The sequence below is a fragment of the Miniopterus natalensis genome, chromosome 2, assembly GCF_054644295.1.
Source record: "Miniopterus natalensis isolate mMinNat1 chromosome 2, mMinNat1.hap1, whole genome shotgun sequence".
NCBI classification, from domain to species: domain Eukaryota; kingdom Metazoa; phylum Chordata; class Mammalia; order Chiroptera; family Miniopteridae; genus Miniopterus; species Miniopterus natalensis.
The window spans coordinates 139,762,215-139,782,455 of NC_142082.1; the positions used below are offsets into that span (position 1 = coordinate 139,762,215).

Sequence of the window (20,241 nt, forward strand, 5' to 3'; positions counted from 1 at the left end):
GATTTTACATATGTAAAAAGTTACTTAGTTGTATCTTTTAGATTAATGCACTTTATGTATGTTGTACCTCAATAAGTGAGAAAGAAAATTGCATAGTTTATAAACTGGACATTAAACAATTTAGAAAAAAGTCTTCACAGAGGGAAGTCATCTAGTGACTTAAAGGGAGTATCTGCTAGGATTCTGAATATTTTTTTAAAGGAAACTTGACAGAATGGTATTTTTTTATAAATTTATTGAAATATAGTACATGTATGTACAGAAAAGTTCATAAATTGTAATTATACAGGTCTCTGAATTTTCACAAAGTGTACAGATTTTGTAACTAGCACCCAGATATTATCAGGACCTCAGAAGCCCCCTCATGCCTCCTTCAGTCAATACTGTCCTACCAGCAATTATTAATTTTAATATCCACTTTGAGTAAGTGCATCTACACTTCACTTTACTTCCTTCCAAATTTGGTTTGATAACTTCCCCAAACCACTCCCTTCATAAACATTACAACCCCCTCCCCACCAAAAACCCCACAAACATTACAGCCTTCCCTTCTCTTTCTCCTTTTCATCAGTAACCAGGTCCTAGAAGCTGTCTGGAGATTTTTTCATGGCCAGTGTGTCCTCTGGTAACCTAAGATCCTAATAAGTTAACAGTGGAAAGCAGTTTGTTTTATTACAATATGATCATTATTTAAACTTCCATAGCCCTTTTTTAAAGAAGATATTGTGTTGTCTTGTCACCAGTCTTATACCTGCCTTTTCCCGTTAGAGATCACAGGACACCAAATTTAAAATGACAGTATCAAGTTTAGAATGACAGTATCTAGATTGTGAAAAATTATAACAATTTTTTAAACTCATGTGATACTACAATGCTTCTACAGAGATTTCAAGTGATTTTTCAGCTGTCATTCATATAGCCATCATCCCTGATGAAAGGGAGATGGCCAAAAGGTCTTAACTCAGCATTTTTACTGAATGGATAAGTGAGGTATGGTCCATGACCATGGAGCCAACATGACTTACTCTTTCCAATAAATTTGTACTAGATTTTACCAGCTTTGTATTTCCTTATAAGTGGCCCCTTAAAGCACTTTGTGATCTGTTGGTCTCTTCTCCCCAGGAGGTTGCCCCAAAGCCTGTTGTGATCTCTACCCCAACGCCTACCATTGTACGCCCTGGGTCCCTGCCTCTCCACTTGGGCTATGATCCACTTCACCCAACCCTTCCCTCCCCAACCTCTGTCATCACACAGGCTCCACCATCCAACAGGCAACTGGGGTAAGTAAAGAGCAGAGAGAAATAATGAAGCCTGAAACTTTTTCTACTTTGTAAAATTATTTGATAAAACAGGGACTATTTGAATACTCAAGAAAATGAGTCACTGTGATTGTCTCTCAAAATAAAAATTTTCCCCCCATAAATAGATTCCTTTCCCTTTTGAATAGACCAGCAAGTATTTATTTGAGGATAATACTTCATTAATTTGGAGGTTTAATACTTCTTTGATCTAAAAGAAGAAGCCTTAAAACATTAGGACGTTCATCATAATGGTAGAGACCGCACAGGAAATTATATTTAGTTCTTGGCCTCAATCTGTAGACATTTATTGGAGCACTACTGAACGAGGGGCTGAAACCTATTAAGTCATCTTTTTATAGTGTTTCCTTCAGTTCCAGTTAGGATTCTTGATCTTTGCTACCCCTAATTTTATTTGTCTTCACTCCTGGCACAGCCTGTACAGATTTCATAATGGGATGACTTGACAACATGTACCTAGCTAGATACCCACTGAGTTAAGAGGTTATTGTCAGAATTCAGCCTTTTGAAGCTTACTGTTCTGTGGACCCACTAAGAAAAATACAAAGGGACATCTTTTTGGACAGGGTAGAGCAAAATGTGGAAAGGAACAAGAGAAACTTACTCATATTTGGGTATCATATGACATGATTCACCTTTGCAAAATGACAACTTTTGTCCAAGTCTCCCTCACCTAAGGCAAGACAGAATTTATACATGGCAGTGATAGAGATGTTTATTTAATTGTTCAAAACTATTTTTTTAAATATGTTTTTATTGATGAGAGAGAAGAAGCGAGAAGGAAAGAGAGAAAAACATCAATGTGAGAGGAACATTGATTGTTTGCCTCCCGTACACACCCCAACCAGGGATTGAACCTGCAACTTGGGCACGTGCCCTGACTGGGAATCAAACCAGCAACCTTTTGGTGCACAGCATGACGCTCAACCAACTGAGCTACACTGTCCAGGGCAATTGTTCAAAACTCTTAATAGGATTTGCTTCCCACCCATTTGAGTTCAGTGGTGTTTGTTTAATTTGCCAGGTATAAAGATCTTGTAGCATTCCCTGCTTTTTTCACCTTCATGAGGGTGTCAAGATTTTACAATGCTGCCCTTTAACTTCCCTAACTAGGGAAGACTGGAAAATCTGCTATATTAGAGAAGGAAGATCCATAGGCAAAAGGGTCTGTATTATGAGCATTTCACTTCATGTGTCCTCCAGGTCCCCCACTGGCTCCCTTCCTCTTGTCATGCATCTTGCTAATGGACAGACCATGCCTGTGCTGCCAGGGCCTCCAGTACAGATGCCTTCTGTTATATCGGTAAGCACTGTAGTTGGGACATTCAACCCTACCAACACACAATCCCTCCCTTCCACCTGAATGCTCATAAATACACACAAGCCCCAGGGAAATGTGGGCTCTGGTCTGTATGGCAGACCAGTTGAGCATGGCAGCCTGCTCAAACACTTAACTAACCTCTGCCAATTCAGTACTGTGGGATACTAGACAAAGACTCATCTGGACAATTGGCTCCTGGTCTAGGAATTGATCTTGCCAGCCTGCTGATTGGTTGATTTCATTTGGCACTTAGCACCTCCCAAATTGCCTACCACTTTCCTCAGTATACACCCCCAACTCTTCCCATAGAAATTGTCATAGCACTGAAGGATTCGATTCAGTGCTATGGGGGGGACGTATTTCCCAGGATCCCTGTATGCCCTACGGGCAAGTTGCACAGAACAGGCCCTGATGTGCCAATCTTAAAATCATTGCATTTTGGGAAGCTGTTGCCCCACTAATACTATTATATTCCCTTCTGGTTTTTCTTCCTTCCCTTGATCCAGCTGGCCAGGCCTGTGTCTATGGTGCCCAACATTCCTGGTATCCCTGGCCCACCAGTTAACAGCAGTGGTTCCATTTCTCCCTCTGGCCACCCTATGCCATCAGAAGCCAAGATGGTGAGTACATTCCAGCCTGGAGCAACATTGGCCCTTTCTGAAAGAAGTGGTATCAGCCTAAGTTTTCTAAGTGAGCTAATAAGCAAGGGAACCTTCTGGGACTTGGCAGAGCTAAAGATACCCTGTTGTGAGGCCTATAGGGAAAGAGACCCTGATTTAGGACTCCCGTCTCCTCTCTTCTACCTTTAGAGCTTGGTACATAGACCATGGCAGTGAAGAGGCAGCACAGATTGTTTGGAGTGGAACACTTGCTGTTTCAGTTCCAGGGTGACAGATGGAGGGTGGATGAGTGGGCAAGAGAGCTGGCCAAGAGGTGAATAGCTGCGTAACCAGCACCTGGCCAGCTTCCAGGAGAGAGCTTTCATCTGGACTCTATTGCTTCAGCAGCCTCCACCCTCCAACTGTGCCAAGGATGATAGCCAGGGAATAGAGTAGACATTTTAGGGATCCAGGTGCACACTCTCTCTCCCTGTCATTTTCTTTTAATTCGTCTGTTAAAGGAAAATTGGTGTGGAAATTTTAGCTGTCTGTAAGATCAGTAGTAAAATCCAAGCCCACTCTTCCCACCCTTTATAGAATCTCACCTTTGACAACCTTTTTTTAAAATCTTTTCCCACAGAGACTAAAAGCCACCCTAACCCACCAAGTTTCCTCAATTAATGGTGGTTGTGGAATGGTGGCGGGTACAGCCAGCACCATGGTGACAGCCCGTCCTGAGCAGAGCCAGATCCTCATCCAGCACCCTGATGCCCCATCCCCTGCCCAGCCACAGGTGAGTTGGGCCCTAGGATGGGGGAACCAGCTATGTCACCATTGCTCTTTATGTCCTATGTTTTTCAAGGAGCAAAAAAATTAGAGAAGAATGGATTTCAGCTTTCTGGACACTTTCCTGTGCTCTGGTTCTTGTTGACAGTTTGACAGTAGCAAAATGTACCATTTTTTATTCACCCTTGTGTTATGCTTACATGTAAACAGACTAGATAACTGTCACAGAGGAGGTCTAATTTTGGTTTTGTTTTTTATCTATATGTGAATGATGTATGTGCACCAGACAAAGGAGGTTCTCCTAGTCTCTTTCCATCTATTAAGTGTTTAAAAAACATACCAAAAAAAACCCACTTACTTGATTACATTTTACAGCAAAAATCAGATAGTAATATATTAATAATATGTGATATCACAGTATTAAGATGGCTCAGTAAACAAACACAAAAATACACCTTTTCCTTATCAATTTAATCTCTTAAGAAAGAGCAGTCCCATTAGATGCCCAATTCTTTTCTCAAGGAGGCCTCAGTTTTAGTAAATTTTTTTGAAAACTAAATAGGCCTCAGTTTTGTATTATCTATACTGGACAGGTGACAACAACCTGAGATCAGTTTCTAGAGTTGCATTCTTTGCCCAGCCCCTTTTCCTGATGTCACCACCTGCTTCATCATTTACCACCACATGTTCTAACATTTAATAGCCATATGCTGCCTTAAAGCTTGGCCAACAACAAAAACCTTCATTGGAGTTTTCTTGTTGGAAGCTAAGCCTGCCTACCCTCATGTATCCCCTTCCAGTGCCAGTCCCTGGAGATGGTAGAGGAGCAGCCCCTTGCCCAGTTGTGTTGCTTTGCCTCTTGTTGTTGTTGTTGTTAATCCTCACCTGAGGATATTTTTTTCCATTGCTTTTCAGAGGGAATGGAAGGGAGGGAAAGAGAAAAAAACATTGATATGAGAGAGACACATCCACTGGTTGAGCTTTGCCTCTTGAGGAAATGACATGACCTCCTTTTTAGTCACCACTGATTCCTTCTCATTCTTCCCTTTCTCTCAGCCTGTTCTTTCACATCCATTCCCTGAGTTGCCTATGAGAGAACAGGAACCTATCATTTCCTTTTCCCATCCTTGGTAAAGCACCAGTCTTTACACGTGTTCCTTTGAGCTCAGGACAAAGAGGAAATTTTGAATCTCAAGAGAATTAGTATAAACTTCCCTTGGTATAGTGAGAAGCAATGACCTAAAACCTCTAGCTCATTAAATTGAATTTGAAATTTCCTCCCCATTTTTTTCTTTTGGGAGAGATATTAGTCTAAATAAATAAAATTATCTCTTGGTTATCTTAATGAAGAACATGATTCAGCAGGGCCTGAAGCAGAGTATAAGATTCTGTTTTTTATAAGATCATGCTTATTCTCATGCAACTTGTGTGAGTTCTGGCATTTGGGAGCTACTAATACAGATATTCTGTACTAGCCACAGATCTAGAACAGCTTTATTTTTGGCATTGTTTTGTATTTATAGTTTGTTTTCTACAGATCATTTACCTTTCTACATTTTAATTTTTGCTATTATAAAATTGGTCTATCTTCTCAGGACACAAACCAGCTAACAGAAAGGCAAGATGATCCAAAAGTGCTTTAGTGTCCAGGGACATCAGCCTGAAGTTTAAAGACAAAAGATAATCCTGTATCACCGATTTGTAAAGGGATTAAAAATGCTCTTCTCTTTAAGAAAGAACAAACAGAACAACACAAACAGGATGGGGGAAGGGTTGATGAGGATGATTAATAACTGATTATAAATAAAAATATATTAATCCATAGTTTTCCATAATAATTCTCACTAGTAGTAAAATCTTTTTCCCCCCTGAAACTCGTAGCATCCAGTTGTTTGTACATATTGCTGTCCAAATCAGTGATTTGTAAACTTTTTATTCTGGTCTTGGTAAAAGTTCCCGATACCCTCCTTTATGCTTTCCATTCCTACAAGATTCCCTATTCTTAAGAAACAAAAAGTGATCCTAGTTTCATTTTGTCTGTCTGTCTCAGAAATAATCAGTTTCCAACTGAACTCTGTCTGGTTGTCTAAGTATGGGACTGAGAGGACTGGAAGGAAATGGGAGGCAGAATGAGGAACAACTACAAAAGAGAAGCTAAGGGACATAGTGATGAGACTTGCTGTGGTTACAGACTGGTACATCCCTTTACCAGATCTTACTAATATACCTATCGTCAGGTTTAATTTGGAAAGGATTGACGTTCCTTTCAAGTAACTCCTTTTCACTCCTGGGCAACAGGTCTCACCAGCCCAGCCCACTCCTAGTACAGGAGGGCGACGGCGGCGCACAGTGGATGAAGATCCAGATGAGCGGCGGCAGCGCTTTCTGGAACGCAACCGGGCTGCCGCCTCTCGCTGCCGTCAAAAGCGGAAGCTATGGGTGTCCTCCCTAGAGAAGAAAGCAGAGGAACTCACGTCTCAGAACATTCAGCTGAGTGTGAGTGGGTCCTGGATGATTGTTGGGATTGTTGAGTCTTGAAAGTAGGGTTGAATGAGAAAAAAGTAGGACAATCTAATAGCAAATGGTAATTCTTTAAGTTAGGACAGATCCAGAAGATGTTCCAGGAAGAATGCAGGAAGACTGTCTTATAGTCAGAGTTGAAATCTCTTCCCCAGGGATTGGAAAATACATCATCTACTCCAAAATCTGCTACTAGAATGAGTCATGAATAGACCCATTTGGTTGAAGGGAATTAGATTAAGCATCCCAGGATGCTCTTTTAAGTCATCAGTAAATCAGACTGGGGTCATGGAAAACCCAAAGGGAAATGCATTTGCCCCAGATAATATAGCTTAATAAAAGAAAGAAAGAAAAAGCCACATAAGCATAAATAGAACAGTTATAATCCATATATTTTCTTGAATATTATTTTCCCTTCTTCTGATTACTTAAAATATTTCATTACAAGGAAATACATACACACAAAGAGGTATAGAATGAAAACAAAGACCCTCTTCAGTATGCCTTTCCAGACTTTTCTTCCCTGTAGGAAAGTTTAATGTTACCTCCCAGACATATATGTATTTCTTTCTATCTTATTTTTAATTACAGTAGTACACTTTTTTTTTAAGAGAGGGAGAAACATTGATTTGTTGTTCCACTTATTTATGCATTCATTGGTTGATTCTTATTTGTGCCCTGACCGGGGATCACGCCCACAACCTTGGTATATCTGGATGACACTCTAACCAACTGAGCCACCTGGCCAGGGCCCAGATGTACGTGTATTTCTAAATATTATTTTCATTTATAGTTTTTGTAGGGGAGTCAGGGAGGGATTATGTGTTTGTTTTGACATAAATAGGTTAACAGTATCTCCTGGAGATCTATCCATGTATATAGAAGACCTACCTCATTTATTTATTTATTAAATATATTTTTATTGATTTCAGAAAGAGGAAGGAAGAGGGAGAGAGAGAGAGAAACATCAATGATGAGAGAGTCATTGATCGGCTGCCTCCTGCACGCCCCCGACTGGGGATGGAGCCCACAACCCGGGCATGTGCCCTGACCAGGAATCGAACCCTGACCACCTGGATCCTAGATCGACACTCAACCACTGAGCCACACCCGTCCAGGCCCTACCACATTTTTTTAAATAGCTGTATAGTAGTACATCCTATAGTGTGATTATATTATAAGGTATGGATATTTATAGTGTTTCTAATCTTTTGCTAGGATAGCAGTGCTGCAGTGAACATTGTATGCACTTGAGTAGGTAGTTCTGTTAAATAGACTCATGGAAGCAGATTTTCTTAGTCAAAGGACATATGCATTATTAATTTTGGTATATTCATGTTTATCCTATATAGGAATAATTTTCTATTGTAAATCCCTACTTTACAGTGTAAGCAACTCCTGTCATTGAACTCAAGACTACTATCCCTGAGCTGTCTTATCTTAAGCCTTTCTGGATCAGAAGTCTCCAGATTCTGAGGACTAAATCAGGCAGCACTCTGTCGTCAGTTTGAGAGATAGTCACTGGGGGTTAAAGAGTGAAGGATGAATTTTCTTGATACTCTTTTCTTCCCTCTCTCCTCAGAATGAAGTCACGTTACTTCGCAATGAGGTGGCTCAGTTGAAACAGCTACTGTTAGCTCATAAAGACTGCCCAGTCACTGCACTACAGAAAAAGACCCAAGGCTATTTAGGTGAGTGGCTCACAACCTAAGCAAGGTCAGTCAGTCAGTAAACAATGTACTGAGTGTCTCAACTGTTTATAATTTTAACTCCATTCTGAATGTTCTGGGGGGTCCAGACTGAAGAGGGCAGCCTTTATGCAACAACCAGTCCTACAAAAAAATTTTTTTTGAGAAAAATACAGAATTATCCCAATTACCTCTCATAGATAAAGGGTGGCTGTGTTTATTGGGAGCCTACTTTGTGTTAGGCACTCTACCATCTTTCCATTTCTCTTATGAAATAGATATATTATGTCTACACCTGGGAAAACTGCACTCGGATTAGTCACCTACCTGAAGTTATGTAGCTGGTGAAGTGGCAGAGCCAGGACTCACATCCAGGTCTTTCTTATTTTAAAGACAGTGCCTTGGCCTCAAAGAGGAAATAAACAGCAGATGACACAGTGGGGTTTGTTAAGCATCATGATTTGGAGATATATTTTACCTTTCTAATGATGGGCTGATGTTGGTTTTGGTTCGTAATCTATGAGCACACATAAAATAGTACAAGAAGGAAATGGTCACAAGAGTTTTGTTCGGGACAAGCTCAATCCTAAAATCAAAGTAACTGCAAACAATGTTCTTACAGATGATAAAAGCTAATAAATCATTTTCCTTTACAGATTAAATAAATTCATAGGAATGTTGGCTATCAAATTTTGATATATTGAATTATTTTTCCACTGTCTATCATATCACAGATGTGTTCCCATAGAAAATGAGTAACCACATCACCAATTTTAAAGATCTCTATTTAAATTATAATTTTAATATGTACTTCAGGGCACATTCATTTACTAAGCAGATGTTGACTGAGCCTGTTCTGTGTCAGGCACCGTTTTACATTCTGAGGATATAATTGGGAACCAAATAGATTAGATTAAACTCCCTGCCCTTGAGGGGCTTATCTTTTGAGAAAGACAATAAACGAGATAAATAGGTACAATATATGGCATATTAGATAAGAGTAAATGCTTGGAAGAAAAAAATAAAACAGAAGAGAAATATGAAGTGTTGGCAGCAGGGTTGAAATTTTAGCTGAGGTGCTTTTGAATAAAGACCTTAAGGAAGTGAGGGAGCTAGCCATGTGCTTATGTGGGAGAAAAATACTGCAGGAGGAAGAGCAAATGCAAAGACCCAAAGTGGGAGTGTGCCTGGCACATTCTAGGAACATCAAGGAGGCTGCGTGACTGGATTGGAGAGAATAGGCCTGGAGAGTAGTTGGAGATGAGGTAGGGAAGGTAAAGGGAGCATCTTTGTGTAGGGCATCATCAGTCATGGTGAGGACCTCAGCTTTTACCCTACACTGGGACCATCAGAGGGTTTTCAGCAGAGCTGTGACATGACTGGCCTGACTTACATTGGAACAGGTTCACTCTGTCAGTGCAGGGGTGCAAAGGCAGAAGCAGGCAGTCTCCACTCTAGAGGCCATTGCAGTTATGCACAAGAGATGTTGGCGCCTTGGACCAGGATGGTGGTAGTGAAGGTGGTGAGAAGGAGTTGAATTCCAGATATTTTGAAGTTAGAGTGACAGGGTTTGATAATAGGCCAAATGGGACAGTATATGTGAGAACAAGAAGAATAAAAAATCACACCAAAGTTTTTGGCCCAAACAACCACAAGAATGGATTTGCCATTAAGTGAAGTAGGGGAAAGTATAGGAGGAAATGAACTGGGAGGTATATTTGGAGCTCAGTTTTGGACAAGCTGAGTTTAAGAAGCCTGTTAGTGTTGAAGGTGGAGTCAAGCAGGCAGCTGGTTATATGGGTCTGCAGTTCAGAGGAAAGATTGGAAGATATGACTATGGGAGTCAGTAGCATATAGTTAGTTTTTAATGCCATGGAAACTGGATGAAATGTTATTGTCAGGGGAGGGCCCATAGATAGAAAAAGAGAAGTCCCAGAACTGAGCCCTGGGGTACTGCAACATTTGAGGTCAGAGATGAGAAGGAACCCACAAAAGTGACTGAGAATGAGCAGCCTAGAAGGTAGGAAAACCAGCTGAGTAGCTTAGTGTGGTGTTTTGCATACCAAGATGAGAAAGTGTTTTAAGGTGTTTGATCAACCATTTCAAGTACTTTTCATGGGCTTAAAGGAAGACAAGGACTTAGTATCAATTGGTATGAAGTCTATATACAGTAAGTTTCGTACTCAATCCCTATAAGAACTCTGACATGTAGTCAATCCATTAAACTACTTATTTGTTACAGCAAAAACACATTTAGTTCCTGCTGTGTGATGCAGACATTATGGTAGGTCCTTAACACAGGACAAATGAAACACAGTCTCTACCTCTGAGAGACCCATGGAGTTATGAGGAGATAAACATGTCAACCTGTTAGTAGAGTAAGCATAGATATCCCTGTTAAAGAACCCTTAGACTGGGAGCTTCCTAAAGACAGGGCTACCGTTTTGTTTTGTTTGTTTGTTTTATTTTTTGTTTTGTTTGTTTGGTTTTTTAAAATTTATTTTTACTGTTGAAAGTATTACAGGTATCCCATTTTTTCCCCCCTTGACTCCCTCTACCTCGCTCCCACCCCCTCCCCAGGCCTTCACCCCATTATTGTCTTTGTCCATGGGTTATGCATATATGCATATAACTTCTTTGGTTAATCTCTTCCCACCCTCCACCCCCCCTTCCCTCTTCCCTCTGAGATACGACCACCTGTTGCATGCTTCAGTGTCTCTGGGTCTATTTTGTCAGATTATTTTGTTTATTAGCTTCTCTTAAAGAAGACCCTTCAGCATTTCATGTAATACTGGTTTGGTGGTGATGAACTCCTTTAGCTTTTTCTTATCTGTGAAGCTCTTTATTCACCTTCAGTTCTAAATGATAGCTTTGCTGGGTAGAGTAATCTTGGTTGTAGGTTCTTGTTTTTCATCACTTTTAATATTTCTTGCCACTCCCTTCTGTCCTACATAGTTTCTGTTGAGAAATCAGCTGACATTCGTATGGGTGCTCCCTAGTAGGTAACTGCTTTTCTCTTGCTGCTTTTAAGATTCTCTCTTCGTCTTTAACCATTCACATTTTAATTATGATGTGTCTTGGTGTGGGCCTCTTTGGGTTCCTCTTGTTTGGGACTCTCTGTGTTTCCTGGACTTATAAGTCTATTTCTTTGACCAGATAGGGGAAGTTTTCTGTCATTATTTTTTCAAACAGGCTTTCGATTTCTAGCTCTTTCTTTTCCTTCTGGTATCCCCATTATGTGAATGTTGAGCTGCTTGAAGTTTTCCCAGAGATTCCTTACGCTATCTTCATATTTCTGGATTCCTTTTTCTTTTTGCTCTTCTGGGTGTGTTTTGCTCCTCGTATTCCAAATTGCTGATTTGATTCTCAGCATCCTCTACTCTAGTGTTTATTCCCTGTAAATTATTCTTTATTTCAGTTCATGTAGCCTTTATTTCTGATTGGTACTTTACTATGTCATTGATGATCTCACTAGTTTCCTTAATAGTCTTACTAAGATCCTTGAGCATCCTTATAACCATTATTTTGAACTCTGTATATAGTAGCTTGCTTGGCTCCATTTCATTTAGTTCTTTTTCTGGAAATTTCTTCTGTTCTTTCCTTTGTAACATGTTTCTTTGCTTCCACATTTTGGCTGCTTTCTGGTGTTTGTTTCTATGTATTAGGCAGTGCTGCTATGTTGCCTGGAATTGGTAGAGTGGCTTTGTGTAGTAAGTGTCCTGTAGGGTCCAGTGACTCAGCCTCCCCAGTCACCTGAGCTGGGACTTCTAGGTGTTCCCCTGTGTGGGCTGTGTGCACTGTCCTGTTGTAGTTGAGCCTTGGTTGCTGTTTGTGTCACTGAGAGGAATTGACCCCCCAGGCCAGTCAGTTGTGAAGACCAGCTGCAGCTACAGCCAAAGAGCTGGTGTGCTAGAGACACCCCTATAGAGCAGGATTTGCTTCAGTGGAGCTTTGGTGTTCACTGAGTCCACCCCTTGAGTGTGTCACTTGTGGATGTTGTAGGGTTGTAATCCAGCGTGGTTGAGTCTGACCACCAGGTGCACTGTCTCAGGGGCCTCCCAGCAGGTACAAAGTCAGCTTCTGCCTGTGCCTTGCCCAGGCCACACAGCAAACCGTATATGCTGCTACTTGGGCTTAGAGGTGTCCAGGAGAGGCCAAACTATGAAGTAACGCAGGCTGCTGCTAGTGCCAAGGCTGGTGCCACTTATTGAGAGGTATGGGGCATGCCGAGGCCAGCTGCTGCTTGTTTGAGAGATTTTAGGAAAGTCTTAAGCATGAGATTAGAGAGGCCACTTGCATAGAAAAACCACTGGAAATGGCTTGGATGAGCTTGCAAGTAGGGAGGGGCAGGGTCTCCGGGAATCACCAGGGAGGAGCCAAAGGTGTCAGTCAGGTTGCTGGAGATTCAAATATGGCACCTGCCTGCTGGCTCTGTCAGGGGAATGTTGGTCAGAGGAGCAATGGCCTCTGCCAGTTGTTCTGTCTGGGAGAAAGCTGCCCCTCCAGCTGTTGCCTGGATCCAGACAAGTTAGTTCCTCCCCAAATGTCTTAGGTTCCTGTCAAGCTGCTGCCCAGCACTGGAGCTCAGAGGGAGTGCATCTGAGTGAGTCCATGCACCAGCCCTGTAAGAGGAGCTGCCTGGGATTCCCACAGCCTCCGAGTCCCTCAGTGACAGTCCCCACTGGTTTTACAGAAGTTGTGGGACTTCTTTTCCCAGCACTGGAACCCTGGGCTTGGGGGCCTGATGTGGGGTTGGGGGGCCTGGTATGGGGCTAGGATTTCTGCTCCTCTGGGAAACCTCCATCGCTGAGATAACCCTCTTGGTTTTAAACCCCAGCACCTGGGTGTAGGACAGCAGCCACGTCCCCACATTTCAGCCCAGATTCCACCCCACCTCTCCACCCCTCCTGCCAATCTCATTGCTTCTTCGGTTCTCTGGTTGTAGGGTTTCTGTTCAGCTAGATTTCAGGAGGTTTTGAGTGATGGTGGTTCTGCATTTTAGTTGTAATTTTGATGTGGTTGTGGGAGGCGGCGGGTATCTCTGTTACCTATGCCATCTTGTCTCTCCTACTATTTTATTCTTTCTGTACCCCAGTGCTTGGCACATGGACGATGCTCAGTAAATATCTGATGAATAAATGAGTGTGTGCTCTGAAAACACAAGCAGTAAAGTAGTTAATTTCCTGAACACAGCAAAGGATTCACAGAATCCTAAAGAAGACTCTGGCATTCTTCAGGTCAAAAACACAGCTAACTGTCCCTCATTCTACACATCTCTGTTTAAGCAGCCATAGAAGCTGTCTGCTATTTGAGAAAACTCCATGACTGATGAGCAATATGGAGTTATCTTTGTATGCAGCTCAGATATTTGTGTTTAGTAAAATGCTATTGTCAGTTTAGGTGGAGTGGCATAACTCATAATATATATTTTAAATCAGTAATACCTAGCTAATTAATAGTCTTTGGGGTTTGTTGTGTTAAGCGAACCTCGGCCAAGGACTGATCATTATACATTATTTTATTGTAGCTTGATATTTATCAGGCTTACCTGTAGTGCAACTACATGTTAAAGGAATATAAAAAAGAATGGAATGATTCAATTCCTGTGGGAACTAATCAGAGAGATACCTAAAAATAAATCTATTTTAAATCACCTTTGAAAACATGACTAAGAGGAAGAATGTTCCCATAAGGGTAATGAACTACATACAAAGACCTAGAAGCCAGACAGTGTAATTAACATGTTGGGGATTTGCTTCATTGGGATAGGTAGGTTAATTTGTTCTAGTTCCTGCTTCCCTTCTCACAGCTTACTGTTTCCTAGCTTATTCGTAGTTTAGAAGCCAAGATTCTGGGAAGTTTCTCCCCGCCGCCCCCCAAAAAAGATAGGCTTCCTTTTCCTTTGGTCTGCTTTAGAATTGCGGCAAAAGGTAGTCCCACTTGTTTCCCCAGTCTGTTTTCTAACCACTTGCTCTCTGCTATTTGCCCTCCTTCCTTTGCAGAAAGCCCCAAGGAAAGCTCGGAGCCGACGGGTTCTCCAGCCCCTGTGATTCAGCACAGCTCAGCAACAGCACCTAGCAATGGCCTCAGTGTTCGCTCTGCAGCTGAAGCTGTGGCCACCTCAGTCCTCACTCAGATGGCCAGCCAAAGGACAGAACTGAGCATGCCAATACAGTCGCATGTGATTATGACGCCACAGTCCCAGTCTGCAGGCAGATGATGCCTCCCCTGGTGGAGAGGTCCCCAGCCAGAGCTCGCCCGTTCAAGAACCAAGAGAGATGTCATCTTATCCCCTCTCATCTGCCTTGGACATGGCAATATGGGGAAAAAACTGTGTGTTGTGAGTAAAGGACAGATGTGGGGCTTTTCTCTTCAGCCACATGGTCGTGTATGTTGACACCTGTACTAGGGGCCTCCCAGCTCCAGAGCTACAAGATCATCCCCTAAGGGGAGGTTTCTGGTGTCCTCACAGCCAAAGGCCTTTCCAGATGGTCTGAACAATCAACCACCTGTGCCCACGCACCTGTACTTCTCTCTTTTAACACTAACCCTTGCACTTCTAGGTTTCAGGTTTCCCAGTTTCCTCTCTTCCCACTAAGTCATAACTGTTACCTTCTTGTTCCTTAGCAGCATGTCACTTCCTGCTAGTTAGAGGGAGCTAGAATTGATGACTTATCACCTGCTGACCTATTCCCCAGCCACCTCATGGACTCAGGACTTTGTGTCCCAGTAGCTGCTTGCTTATCCCTTTTTACCCATCCAAAATTCTAGTCAAAATATGCACTTAGGGAGAATGTAAAGTTACCTTTTATGAGCTTTTTTTTTTCAATCCTCACCTGAGGATATTTTTTCCATTGCTTTTCAGAGAGAGTAGAAGGGAGAGAGAGAGAGAAACATCGACCTGAGAGAGAGACATTGACTGGTTGCTCTGGCATGTGCTCCGACCAGTGCCAGGGATCAAGCCTGCAACCGAGGTTCGTATCCTTGGCGAGTATTGAACCCCAGGCCCTTCAGTCCACAGGCTGACGCTCTAACCACTGAGCAAACCGGCTGGGACTAAAGTTACCTTTGCTGTATGAAGTAGCAATATTTTCCAGCTCTTCCATAAACTTGAGTCCTTCTCCCTACCTTCTACCAAAACAAACAAAAACCAAAAAAAGCAGAAAGAAACAAAACCCCAAGAGTTCTAGTGCTTTTTAATCTATTTCCAGAGTTATTTGGATACCACCTTTCGTCTTTTGACTTTTCCTAGTCTAACGTTGGGGTCTTTTCCACTTCCCACTAAGCCTTGGCAACCTCATCGTGTGGCCTTATTAGATATGGCTTGGTAGTGAGAAGGGGAAGAGCCCAGGACCTGATTGGCTGACTCCTCCTCTCCCCGCTCCGTCCTTCTTCAGCCTAATCATCAGGTCAGGCAGGAAAGCTCATTCCATCAGGTTAATGGATTTATTATGTTTTATAAGAGTTTACTGACCAAAATATACATATTCCTTTTGGTCAACTTTCCGCTTCTGTGTCTCCCTCTTCATTCCCCGTCCGTATTGCTGCCTCTCTCTTTCATAGCTAGTTCAGATGCTGCCCCAGGGAGGCTGTCACATAGCTCCCTCACTGTCCCCCAACTCTTAGCCTCACATATCTGTCCTTTCTGAGCTAGGGTCTTATATTCACAAGTGTCCCACACCCTCTGGATGTACCATCTTTCTCTTTCAGCATGCTCCTAGCCCAGCCACTAGGTCTCCCGTCAGCTCCTTTTGCTCTCTGCCCCCTAGATGCAGTGCTTCTCTATAGGCCAAGCCCCAAGACTCTGAGGCATCATAGCCAGGGTCTCGTGGGGGGTTTGTTGAGCATAAGGTTGGATGGGGGGAAGCGGGGGAGGGGCAGGTGCAGTACTAATCTCAGCAGAAGAGCCCTGCTTGAGAGAGAAACAGGGCTAGCCTACCTGGGAAATTGGTGACTATTGCTCTCAGCCATTCTTTGAAGAGCTAGATTAGAGGGGGAGAAATTCATCCCTCTGGTCTTTTTTCCCCATGAAGACTTCTCATCTTCCTTTGGCTCTGAACTATGCAGTTTCTACCAGGGCCATAGGAAGCAATCCAAAGCCAGGGGCCTGTGGCTAGATATGTCAGCTTTAATAGCTCTTCAGTATGAAACCCTTCCAATTGTCCCAGAGCCACCTTCTGCCGTCTGCTGAAGCCAAGAATGTCCTTTTCTCCATCTCTCCTACCTCCGTCTTATACATACAGAATAACTCCCAGCTTCCTTTATTATTTTGTCTTCCAAAATTGGCTGTCATAGGGGAATGAGGAAATGTTCTAAGCTACGAGATTGCCGTCTCCTCAGAGTGATAAACTGGTGAGCCAGTCAAAATGACATGTTCTACTGCATTTGTTTTTAATTTCCCCTCCTGCTTTTCAGAGCCGGTGCTGAACAAGCCACACCTGGTGAAGAGAAAGGAGAGAAAACATGGTTTTCTCATCCTCTGCCACCCGGGACCCAACAGGAACAGCCCCTGAGGTGACTCAGATTAGCAAATGGCATGGCAGATGGTCAGGATGCAGGTTTCCACCTCCAGGGACTCCACTTGCCTTTAAAATTCACAGCCATAACTTGTGCTCAGGACCCTTCTTTCAGACGGCTGCTCCCTGGGCTTTTCTCTTGCTTTAGTTTTGTTTCATTTTTTATTTTCTTGATTTCCCACTAGCAGCCTTGCCCTTAAGCTTGACTGAGTTTATGGCTCCTAAGGAGCCTTCATAAGACCCTTCACTATTTTTCTTCCCCTTCAGTCAAGTGTGTTTCAAGTGAAGAATCCACTTGTTAGTGCACACAGGCCCTGCCTCACTGCTGGGCCCTGGAGGAGGCTGAGTCCTGCCCACCTGTCCCTGAGTAGGTTAGCTAATTCACACACAGGGTCTCAGTTTCTTAACCCCCATTCTGATTCTCATTTTCATCAATGGGAAGTTAGCATTGGGTACCTAAATGGGGGCATTGACACAGTCTCAGTAGTAAAGCAGCAGTGACATGAGGAAGGGGCAGGATGAGCCTCCAGACAGCTCTTCAGTTGGTCCTCAGTCTCACTAAGAAGGCAGAACAATTGCTTACCATGAAGCCTCCCTTATAGTCAAGGGGAGCATCATTGACCTTATTGCTCCAGCTGTGTGGCCACTCTCCCTTGCTCTTTGCCTTCCAGACTCATCTGGACCAGAATCAGATATCATGGAGGGTATCATTTAGCCCTTGTTAAGGGCCATGGCCTTTCTAGGGACCTAAGAAAGACACTTCTGAAAGGCACTGGGAGTGTGGACCCTTGGGGCTCTTCAAGTGAACACAGAATGCAGGCCTCTCACTTCACTCCAAAGACAGCTGTTGGATACCCAGGGCGATAGAGAAAGGGGCCAGAACCAGGTCTGGTGTGCTGACTTCTGCCCCATTCCCTTGAAAATGTGCTTAGACTTGAAAAACCTAAGAAAGCTTCCCCTACAACTAGCAGAAATGGGAAGAGTAGGTAGGACCTTTTTTACGTACTCTTTCCCTGTTGGTTATATACCCCAAATCTGGCTTGCTTCAGCCTCCACTCCTCTTCTTGGCCCTAAGACTAGACCAGAATCTTCCGGTGGTGATAAAGAAGGTGACCTAACAATCTCACCTTGCTGCCTTCCTTTGCGTCGTGGTGGTGTTCCTGGCTCCTTTCCTGATTCACTGCCCTCCAGCACCACACATCCTGATAGATGGGGTGCTTAGTCATAACCATGCCGTCTACAGTCTGAACCACCAAGCAGACATCAGGATCCTCCTCTGGCTTCTGAGGCTCCCATGTTCCACACTGAGAGGCTCCTTTAAAGGTGCTAGCCCTGAGACAGCTCTCCCCCCATAGTTCTCCCTTTCCCTCATAACTTCCTTTCCATCCCCAAATCATTATTTTCCATTAATATTGTACATTGTATACACAGGAAGGAAATGTATTTTTTTATTTCATAACCAATCTGTTTAGAATCCAGCCCTCCCAGCTATATCACATATGCCTTTGTTGATGTGCTCTTCGTGCTTTCTTTAGACTTGACAGGGGCGGAGGGAGGAACAAGACAAGTGAGGATCCTCGACCTCCACACCCTAATCATCCCCTCAGAGTGCGGAACTGATTCTCTGTTTCTGTTTACAACACACACGTGCACACGGACATAAATCCCTCTCCCCCTCCCCTAGGGTGCCAGCCCAGCAGGAATGAGCATAGGTGGCTGCTGGCCACCATTCCCACCCTCTGTACCAGTTCATTCATCTCTCTGGGAAAAGAATGAGAAAAGGCTGAGGAGAGTAGGGAAGGTTAATGCAGCTTATGTCCTTTGTAGAGGCAAGTTTGTGTTGTAGCTGCTAGGGTTTGTTTTTTAATGGGGGCTGGTAGCACCGAGATATCTTACCAGCATTAGCTACTACTGGTAAGTGAGGTTTTAGCGATAAGAAATGGCTATGAGCACTAGTTTCATTGACTTTCCCTTAGGGCAGCTGTTCTCAGAACATGGTCCAGGACTAGCAACACCAGCAGCACTGGGGTCTGGGAAATTGTGAGAAATGCACATTTGGGCCCCACCCCTGACCCATCGAAACAGAAATTCTGGGATTGGGCTCTAACAAGCACCCCGAGTGATTCTATGCACACTAAGATTTGAGAACCATCGCCCTAGGGGCAAGCTGGGAAGTTCTTGTAGGGTTTCAAGACTCTTTTAAGTACCATCGTCTGCCTTAGCGCTAACATATGTATTTTTCCATTTCCTCCAGTCCCTCTCTCCATTCCCATTAAAACAACAATCACATCATTCATCTCAAAATCTAGGTTTGTCTTCAACCTACTTATCCCTAAAACCCTGCATCGTTCTGGACAGGTGTTGTCCCATATTCCCTTGCAAACTGGTCACTCCACACTCTGTTACAGGAAGGACCAGCTGGAGTTTTAGCTGTTGTGTTCACACACACATACACACACACACACACCCCTTCAGGCAGGGAGACAAGCCTCCAGCCCCAGCAGTGGAGGCTGCAGCCTCCTGATATAGTACTTATTGAAAAGAAAGCAGTGTGTATCTGTGGTTATATCTCTGCTCATCTGTATATCTTTGACATGTAGCAAAACCTCTCTATCTCATCAAGGAACTGCATTGTGGGTCTGAGTCTCCCAGTCCCCAGTGGCAGACTTTGACAGATGGGAGCGTGCAGTGCTACAGGCTATTTTGTTACAAACCATCGTCTCCCTTTCCCCTCCACCCCATTCAGCATGACCCCTGTGAGCAGGCTCACAATCTCCCGGGACGGGGCTGAGGCAGAGGCTTTGCTCTGTTCTCCCTAACCGTCCCTTCTTCCTTCCCCCTTGCCACTTAGCAGTTATCCCCACAGCCATGCCTTCTCCCTCTTTCCCTTGCCCTGACATATATTGTGCCTTATTTATGCTGCAAATATAACATTAAACTATTGAGAGAACCACTGTTATGTCTGATGCTTCAATACTCTGATCTACAAGTCCTACTATCCACTCTTTCTGGGAACTCATTGGGCTTTCATGTCTGTGATCTTCCTCACTCTCCCATTTCTTAGGACAGAAGGAGCTGGGATTCATATCCTTCCTCTTTATGCAGTGAAGACACAGTCTAGAGAAGGTGGGTGGTTTATATAAATTACATAACACAACTGAAGGCACAGGGACTAGGGCTCAGATCTGTGACAAGGGCCCTCAGCATCATGGGAGCGCTCACTAGAGGACTTGTGTGCTTTATGTGGATGGGGGATGGGATGGTGTTTGAAAGTAAGCATCCTCTTACCTTTCAGTGTTTTATCCCCACTCCCTTCCCAACAACTTTTTTTTAACGTGCTTTTTTTTTTCTCTTTTTAAATGTTTAATTGATTTTTTAGAGGGAGGGAGAGGGATAGAGAGAAACATCAATGAGAGACAAACATCATCATTCGGTTGCCTCCTGCACGCCTCCCATCCCCCTACTTGGGATCAGGCCCCCAATCAGGACAAC

At 43.4% G+C, this 20,241-nt stretch overlaps 1 protein-coding gene across 5 annotated transcripts in view; it reads left to right on the forward strand.

Annotated features, from left to right (window-relative positions):
- LOC107528311 (cyclic AMP-dependent transcription factor ATF-7) overlaps positions 1-19,874 on the forward strand; it is a 92,523-nt gene extending 72,649 nt beyond the window's left edge. For 4 of the 5 annotated variants that reach the window (XM_016201370.2, XM_087814632.1, XM_016201369.2 and 1 more), the window contains 7 exons: positions 1,123-1,280; positions 2,523-2,622; positions 3,147-3,260; positions 3,880-4,032; positions 6,324-6,521; positions 8,128-8,236; positions 14,236-19,874. In XM_016201370.2, the coding sequence (XP_016056856.1) occupies positions 1,123-1,280; positions 2,523-2,622; positions 3,147-3,260; positions 3,880-4,032; positions 6,324-6,521; positions 8,128-8,236; positions 14,236-14,453 (1,050 nt within the window). In that variant the 3' untranslated portion in view covers positions 14,454-19,874. The remainder of the gene's footprint in view (positions 1-1,122; positions 1,281-2,522; positions 2,623-3,146; positions 3,261-3,879; positions 4,033-6,323; positions 6,522-8,127; positions 8,237-14,235) is intronic. The other variant, XR_001602352.2, reaches the window with a different exon arrangement.
- Positions 19,875-20,241: the final 367 nt, after the last annotated feature.